Source organism: Palaemon carinicauda, chromosome 7 (genome assembly GCF_036898095.1).
Source record: "Palaemon carinicauda isolate YSFRI2023 chromosome 7, ASM3689809v2, whole genome shotgun sequence".
In the NCBI taxonomy this organism is placed as follows: domain Eukaryota; kingdom Metazoa; phylum Arthropoda; class Malacostraca; order Decapoda; family Palaemonidae; genus Palaemon; species Palaemon carinicauda.
Window position 1 is genome coordinate 22,275,973 of NC_090731.1, and position 10,000 is coordinate 22,285,972.

Below are 10,000 nucleotides of genomic sequence, written 5' to 3' on the forward strand. Positions count from 1 at the left end.
GGGGGGGAAGAGAATTTTTACAGCATTTGGGGTAAGATCCATTTTCATACCGGTTTTACATCTAAATTATACCAATTGTCTAAACTGTTAGTTTAATTCTTCTTTGAATTTATAAAATTAAAATTGCAACAATGGAATGTGTCCACTTCCAGCTACTATCTTTCTACCAAAAACTCATTTAAAACTGATTAAAAAAAAAATAAAGTAAGAAATACAAAGAATATTTCTACTTTTATAAATTCAGGGATTTGCGATCACTAAGTAACTCGAAAAGTGAATTTTGTTTTCTTTTAATAAAATGTTCATCCTATTTCTTTATTAAAAAATTTACAAAAACAAACAAAACACAAACACGTACATTACACAAACACAACATATATATATATATATATATATATATATATATATATATATATATATATATATATATATATATATATATATATATATATATATATATATAATATATATATATATACATATATATATATTCATTTACATATATATATATATATATATATATATATATATATATATATATATATACTAGTAAACTGTACGCATACAGGAGACCGAAATTAAAAGAAGGATAATTGTGAGATGGAGAGCTTTTGGTAAACAAAATACATATGAAAATTAAAAGGACACTTTCTCTAAAAAGAAAAGTATTCAATATGATGGTCTCACCAGTTTTAAATCATGCATCAGAAACTTGGAGTCTTATCAAAGCCTCAGAACATTAGCTAGTTACAACTCAAAGAGCTATGGAAAGAATAATGATGGGAATAACACTAAGAGACAAAAAAAGAGCAACATGGATACAAGAACAAACTACAATAGAGGATATTCTAACACGTAAGAAAAAGGAATGGACATGGACAGGACATATAATGAGAAAGATAAACAATAGATGGGCATTATGAATAAAACAATGGGTCCCCAGAGACTGCAAAAGAAGCAGGGGAATGAAGAGAAGACGATGGATCAACGATCTAAGGAAGTTTGCAAGCGTGGACTGGCACAGAAAGACCATAAACAGACACAAGTGGAAGGACTTGTCTGAGGCCTTTGTTCTGCAGTGGACTACTAACGGATGATGATGATGAGATATATATATATATATATATATATATATATATATATATATATATATATATATATATATATATATACATATATATATATATATATTGATATATATATATATATATATATATATATATATATATATATATATGCATGCATATATAGATGAATACTTATATAGACCCAGAAATATACATCGGTTTATATAATAAATAAATATATATATATATATATATATATATATATATATATGTATATATATATATAAAATTTATATATGTATATATATATATATATATATATATATATATATATATATATATATATATGTATATATATATATATGCATGCATATATAGATGAATACATATATAGACCCAGAAATATACAACGGTTTATATAATATATACATATATATATATATATATATATATATATATATATATATATATATATATATATATATATATATAATTTAAGTGTATATATATGCATATATAGATGAATACATAGATAGACCCAAAAATATACACCGGTCTATATATATAATATATATATATCTATATATATATATATATATATATATATATATATATATATATATATATATATATATATATACTGTATATATATACTGTATATATATATATATATATATATATATATATATATATATATATATATATATATATATATATATATATATATATATACATACATCCATAGATAAAGATATACCTATATATATATATATATATATATATATATATATATATATATATATATATATATATATATATATATACATAAACATATAACATTAAGAAACATGACAGGTCAACCCACATTCACTCATCTACAATACCAGACGACGCAATCCAAACCAGACACCTTAATGACCTACTTCACATCATTAGGAATCTTAGCAACAATAAATCCTCAGAATCAGAACTATGCAAAACTCACTAAATGCAGAAACAGTCATTCCAGTGTCATCGATGTACGAACATGACGGCGCAAATGATAATTCTCTTTTTTAGTCTTCATACAACAGAAACGTTCTCCATTAACGAAATTGTAGCTTACTGTAAGAATTATGAACTTAAACTACATCTTTGTGCGTCAGATCTCTCTCTCTCTCTCTCTCTCTCTCTCTCTCTCTGCGTCAAATATCTCTCATTTAAAGGTAAATAAGAAATTTAATGCTCTCTCTCTCTCTCCCTCTCTCTCTCTCTCTGCGTCAAATATCTCTCATTTAAAGGTAGAAAATAAACTTAATGCTCTCTCTCTCTCTCTCTCTCTCTCTCTCTCTCTCTCTCTCTCTCTCTCTCTCTCTCTCTCTCTGTGTGTGTGTGTGTGTGTGTGTGTTTGCGTCAAATATCTCTCATTTAAAGGTAGAAAAAACTTAATGCTCTCTCTCTCTCTCTCTCTCTCTCTCTCTCTCTCTCTCTCTCTCTCTCTCTCTCTCTCTCTCTCTCTCGTGGTCCTATTTTCAATGCGTCATGGCACCTCAACTCGAATGCAGTTCCTTCCCTCCCTTTCCAGTAGGAAGTCAACTGCTTTCCGAGGCGCTTGACTGCGACCAGTCGGGCTCGCTTGCTGGGCTTAAGTTGTGGAATAGTTCGTGTGCAAACTAATTTTGCCATTAGAAAATAAGATTTTGCTTGTAGATAATCAGTTCTTTTGTCACAAAAAAAAAAAAAGAAAAAAAAAAGTTTGTAGGTATTTAGTCCTTTGGCAGAAAAGGCTTTGCTTGTAGGTAGTCGTTTGGCAGAAAAAAAAACTTTACTTGTAGGTAATCAGCTCTATCGTCAGAAAAAAAAAAAGACTTTGGTTGTAGGATATTAGCCCTTTGGCAGAAAAAAAGACTGCTTGTAGGTAATCAACCCTAAAGCATATAAAAAGAAAATCATTAATAGTGACTTTAATTATCATCATAATCATTCCTTACATCTGTCTCTGTTTGCCCATACTTCTCTCGAAGCCACTCGACAGGATATCATAACATCACGCATAAATTGTACCGAGATACTGAGACGTGATGATTAATATGAAAATGAATCTCATCACGAAACTGTTTATGGTAATGACTACGAGTCTACTCGTCAGTGCCGACAGTGTTCGCTCTTCCTCCGTCGAAAATGATGGAGAGCTGGTCCATGATTACGTGGCATTTCATCGCTTTCAAAATATCTACGTTATAAATGCCGGTTTGTAGAACACCTTGGATTGATTCTGTTTATTTCATTTTCGTATTAGAACTTCAAGATTTACTTACACTAATGAATTTCAATTTTGTATAGTTTCTTGAACTTTCAGTGATTTATTTGATATTTTATTCATTAACAAATTGTAGAGCACCTTATTTCTGTTAACTTCATTTTCGTATTAGAACTGCAAGATTTATTTACACTAATGAATTGCAATTTTGTATAATTTCTTAAACTTTCAAGTGATTTATTGATATTTTATTCATTAACAAATTGTAGAACACCTTATTTCTGTTAACTCCATTTTCTTATTAGAATTGCATGCCTTATTACACAAATTGCAATTTTGTATCTATTCTTACACTTTGATGTTAGTTATTTGAATTTGTATTCATTAACGAACTGCAGATCACCTTCGATTAATTCTAATACTTCCTTTCCATATTTGAATTGCATAATTTACTAATTAAGTAATCAATTAATTTATTCTATTACTTCATATCTTCATTAGAAATGCATACTTTGTCGCACAAATGAATAGCAGAATTATATAGTTTCTTAGAAAACTTTCAATTGTATTCATTAACGAATCGTAGGACACCTTCAGTTAATTCTAATACTTCCTTTCCATATTTGAATTGCATGCTTTACTAATTAATAATAAATTTATTTATTAATTCTATTACTTCATTTCCTCATTACAATTGCATGCTATATCACACTAATGAATAGCACTTTTGTATCGTTTCTTACACTTTGAAGAGAGTAGTTTGATTTTGTATTCATTAACAAATTGTAGAACACCTTCAATTAATTTTAATACTTCTTTTCAGTATTTGAAATATATGCTTTACCACAGAAAATAATTGCAACCTTGTATTATATCTTAAACTTTCAGGCGAGTTACTTTTTTTCTACATTTATAAATGAAAAAAAACATATATTTTCCTCTTTCATCATCTCTCTCAACAGCATCCTTTTTTTTTTACACGAAAAAGAAAAAAAACATTTAACCTTCTTTTATTATCACTATGAAAAGTATTACATTTGTAAACTTATTCATAAACCTTTCCTTTATTCCTTACACTAACTAAAATGTATTTTTCTCGCATCAAATGAAAATAAGTTTATATTTAAGGGTCCAATGTCACCTTAATAATTACTCCACAAAAGACTTTTAATAACAAAAGACACTTGAGAATATCTAGATCGAATTTAATCATAAATTCTGTTTGTATCAAAGAAAACCCTTCACGCTGCATTGAGTATGGTGACATGGTAGAATGAGGAGCAAAAGTACTATTCATAAAAAATAAAAAAAATAAAAAAAAAAAAAATCCAGAGCATTATAAACAAAACATTTGTCAACGTCACTTAATCAATGGACACTGTAACGGTAAATGATACGCCTATAATGTGGAAAGGTTTCGTTCTAACAGTGATTATTATAATCATTATCAACTTTACTATCATAATTGTAACTATGGTTATCATTACCATCAACAATATTATATTGGATATACAATTCTTCTTACATACTAAATCTAAAAGGTTATGAATTATAAAAGAAAACTTCCCAAAACAAATAATCAGTAAATGAGAGAAGAAGTCAGTGTGTATGTATGTATATATATATATATATATATATATATATATATATATATATATATATATATATATATATATTTATGCATATGTATATATGTATATATATATATATATATATATATATATATATATATATATATACATATATATATATATACCTACACACACACACACACACACACACACACACACACATATATATATATATATATATATATATATATATATATACCTACACACACACACACACACACACACACACATATATATATATATATATATATATATATATATATATATATATATATATGTGTGTGTGTATATATATATATATATATATATATATATATATATATATATATATATATATATATATACATATGTGTATATATATATAATAGCCCCTTATACATATAAAACCTCCCTCACTAGCATATTAAAATATATAACAGAAAATGAAAAAACTCAACACCTAATAAACCTCCCTCATGAAGCACCGCTCTTTCCAAAGGTGACGACAAGACAAAGCAAAACTTCTGGTCGCTGCGCATTATATCTTACCTGTCAATCATCCCATCATCCACACTCAGAGTCTTGACATCAGCAGACTCGTTAAACACAACAATGGACGAAGAAGCCGAAAGCAAAGTCGATGAAGCACAATCAAAAATGTCTTTGAAGATTGAAATCGACCCACAGAGCGGCTCGACCTTGATTGTTTGTCGTTTGAGGACGGCCAGTGAGCTTCGGTTATTTCAGCGAGTGAGTGTCCTTGGTGAAGTATGATCAGTTTCAAACAGTAATGCTCGTTGTTATAGAAGTAAATATTGCAATAGTAATAGTTGTGATAATAGAGGTAGAATGTGTAAAAGTAATAGTTATCATATTTAAAGTAGTATGTGCAAAAGTAATAAGACGTGGTAATAAGATATAGAATGTGCAAAAGAAATAATCATGATAATAGATGTAGATAATAGATGTAGAATGTGCAACAGTAATAGTTGTGATAATTGAAGTAGAATGTGCATAAGTAATAGTCGTGATAATTGAAGTACAACATGTAACAGTAATAGTCGTGGTAATAGATGTAGAATGTGGAACAGTAATAATCATGACAATTGAAGTAGAAAGTGCAACAATCATAGGTGTGATCATAGAAGTAGAATGTGCAACAGTAATAGTCATGATAATAGATGCAGTATGTGCAAACGTAATAGTCATGATGTTCGAAGTAATGTGCAACAGTAATAGTCGTGATGATGGATGTAGAATGTGCAAAAGTTATAATCATGATAACTTAAGAAGAAAGTGCAACAGTAATAGCCGTGATAATAGAAGTAGAATGTGCAACAGTATAGTCGAGATAAAACTATTTCAATCTATAGTTCGAGACAAAAATAACAAGTATATCAATTAATAAGAAAACTCTCTGTCGACTCCCTTCAGGTATTTGCAAAGAACAAGAATGTCGGCCATTGGTTATTAATGACGGATGCATCACACTTACAGAAGCTATACGAGGTTTACCTACCAATGGATAACCAGGTGAGAACTACTGAATAACATTTATCGTAACTGTAACGTGATAGTAAGGTTTCTTAATTATCTTCCAGTTAGATATAAAGATTTGAGTATTTTAAAATATTACCACATAAAATAATTCATGCAAATTTACTATTGATGTCCCTATATTAATTGTCCCTTGACAATACACGCAAATACTCTAATGTACTTTTATCTCACTTAAGAGATACAGTGCCTCTATATGTATTTCCTAAGTTCGAGTTTGCGACATTTTGTATCAATAGTGTACATGACCCGTTAAAAAGGCGGCTAAAATATCTCCCTCTCACCAGGGTATGACTACTCCCTCTAACCCCCGAACCGAGGAGAGCACAGCCGGACCAGAAAGAAATTAAGTCAAATAAATTAATTATCAAATTCACCTTTTCCCTGATTTTTTAAGATAGTCATGACGACATTCAATATAGATGGCCACATCGCTAAATTCTGGGAAAGCTACCAAGTCACAGAAAACCTGCCGCAGAGTCGACAGATCATTGGCAGGTGGAGAAGGAGAAGGACTTCGCCTGCAGCCTGGAATCCCGAGTTCCCTTTTCAGGCATATCCGCAGGAAAATGTCACATCGGAGGATGTCAAACCCAAGCAAATGAAGTTCGGAGTCGTATCTTTGTCATCCGATGAGAGGGTGAAGTGGCGGAGGGATCTCTCTGGTCTCCATCTGAAGTGCGTTACGATACAGGTATGGTTCATGGTTCGTTTTATGCAATAAGGCTGTGGTGGCCTGTTGGTAACGTCCTTGCCTGGTGATCGCCACACTAGGGTTCAATTCCCGCTCAAACTTGTTAGTTTCTTTGGTCGCTGCAGCCTCACAATCCTTGTCAGCTAAGACTGCAGGGGTTGGAGAACCCTATAGGTTTATCTACTGAGTCATCAGCAGTCATTGTCTGTCCCTCCTTGGTCCTAGCTTGGGTGGAGAGGGGGCTTGGGCGCTGATCACATGTACATATGGTCTGTCTCTAGGGCATTATCCTACTTGATAGGAGAATGTCGCTATCCCTTGCCTTATGCCATTCATTAGCAGACTTTAAACCTTTAAATCGATTGAATTTCAAAGGTTCAAACTTGCAGCAAATATTTTATGTTGAACAGGCTGACATAAGTCACTCTTTATAGTTGATATATGAAAGATCTATTTTAATGTTGTTACTTTTTTTAAAATGTTATTCTAATTGTTCATTTCCTCTCTTGCAGTTTATTTATTTCCTTATTTCCTTTCCTCACATGGCTTTTCTCCCCTTTAGAGCCCTTGAGCTCATAGCATCCTGCTTTTCCAACTAGGGTTGTAGCTTACCTAATAATAATAATAATAATAATAATAATAATAATAATAATAATAATCGGTGGAATTTCAAAAGTTCAAACTTGCAGCAAAGGTATCTATATAGAACAGGCTGACATAGTGTCCTTTTATAATTTATAATATGAAATATCTATTTTAATATTGTTACTAATCTTAAAATATTTTTATTCTAACTGTTCATTACTTTTCTTGTAGTTTATTTATTCCCTCATTTCCTTTCCTCACTGGGCTCTTTTCTCCTTTACTTTGGAACCCTTGGCCTTTTAGCATCCTGCTTTTATAACTAGGGTCATCTGAACATTCCTTTTTGAAAGATAATGTCAATTTATGTCGGAAATTTGAAACTTCTTTGAAATTGAGATGCCTTTCTTTATGGAGGTAGAATGTGAGCTTATTCAAAGTAGAATTTACGATTCTATTTTTTGAATTAGGTAAAATTTTGCAAAATAAATAACGCTAAATAGGTTTAACTAAGAGGAATAATATGAAGTAGGTAAAACTCCAAGAATAGCGCTAAATAGATAAAACTGCAAGAAATAACGCGAAATAGTTAAATTGAAAAAATAACGCAAAATAGGTAAAGTTGCAAGAAATAACGCAAAATGCGTAAAACTGCAAGAAATAACGCGAAAGTTAAATTGAAAAAAACAACGCAAATAGGTAAAATTGTAAGAAATAACGCAAGATGCGTAAAACTGCAAGAAATAACGCAAAATAGTTTAAATTGAAGAAATAACGCAAATAGGTAAAATTGCAAGAAATAATCCGAAATGCGTAAAACCAAGAAATAACGTGAAATACTTAAAAAATTAAAAAATAACGCAAAATAGGTAAATCTGCAAGAAACAACGCTAAATAGTTAAACATACAAGAAGTAACGCAAAATAGGTAAAACTGCATAAAAATAACGCTCTCATCTGGTAAACAGGAAGCGTGATGCCTTAAGGCGAAACCTGAGTGACCCCTACATGGTTTGTATAAAAGAATTCTTCTGTAGAGTAGGATTCGTGTCTTCTAGGGGCAAGGCGTGCGCATCCTTCGAAAAGAATATCAGCGAGTGGAGTGAAAACCCGGAAGGTGTCAAATAGAAAGTCTGTTTCTATGAAATTAACCATTCTATTATTATTATTATTATTATTATTATCATTATTATTATTATTATTATTATTACTAGTAGCTTCGTTACAACACTAGTTGGAAAACCAAGATGCTATAAGCCAAACTACGAGGAAAACTAGCCCAGTGAAGAAAAGAAATAAGGAAATAAATAAACAATATGAGAAGTAATGAACAATGAAAATAAAACATTTTTAGAACAGTAACAGCATTAAAAGAAATCTTTCATATATAAACTATAAAAACTTAAAAAAAAAAAAAAAAAAAAAAAAAAAAAAAAAATGGAGAACAATATTATCCCCGTCCCTAGGTAAGCCCAGGGCGCTAAACGAATTCAAGACATTGATTCCCCGCACCATTATAGCATTCACCAAGGTCACAGATATCATGCGGTGATACATACTTAAGATTGAGACCGAAATGAGAAAGATAGGTCCATCCTTTGCAATCTTAATTATTCAAAAGAAGAGGAACCTTCGTTATAATGTACTGATAATATAATAATAAATCCTAATGAATAACTAAAATTTAATAGTTGCAATTAAATTACAAAGCTTGAATAATTGATATATGTACTTATAAAGAACTTAAGAGATAACAAAAAAACTTGCATCCTTAATTATTTAAAAGAGACACATTCGTTATGATGTACTGACAATGAAATAATAAACCCTAATGAATAACGAAAATTTAATAGCTACAATTAAATTAAAAAGAGCTTGAATAATATATGTAATTAAAAAGAGCTTGGATAATTAATATATGTAATTAAAAAGAGCCCAAAGATAACAGAAAACGTAGGTTTGATTTGCGTTTGAGATTATTCAGAGTTGCAAATATTAATATCCCTGAAATTATAAATTTCGTTAGTCCTGTAAGACCTGTTATATTTGGCTCTTTTTGTTACTTCGGTACATGAACAGCGAGCAGCGACTCAAAGAATAATTCCCCTTCAAATATTTTTTTTTTTTTTGATATATTGGAAAACTAACCTCTATTGATACAAGATTTTTCTACTTAAATGGATATTCCTAAAATCAATACAAGATTAACCTAATTAGTTAGACAACATTCCTAAAAATCAATAAAACATTAA

At 29.9% G+C, this 10,000-nt stretch overlaps 1 protein-coding gene and 1 long non-coding RNA gene across 3 annotated transcripts in view; one reads left to right on the forward strand and one right to left on the reverse strand.

The window, feature by feature from the left end:
* Positions 1–10,000, reverse strand: part of LOC137643522 (uncharacterized) — a 258,792-nt gene that overhangs the window by 125,642 nt on the left and 123,150 nt on the right. The gene's annotated exons all lie outside the window — the stretch shown is intronic.
* LOC137643736 (probable glutamate receptor) overlaps positions 6,877–10,000 on the forward strand; it is a 24,666-nt gene continuing 21,542 nt past the window's right edge. The window contains exon 1 of the mRNA XM_068376437.1: positions 6,877–7,167. Coding sequence (XP_068232538.1) covers positions 6,877–7,167 — 291 coding nt within the window. The remainder of the gene's footprint in view (positions 7,168–10,000) is intronic.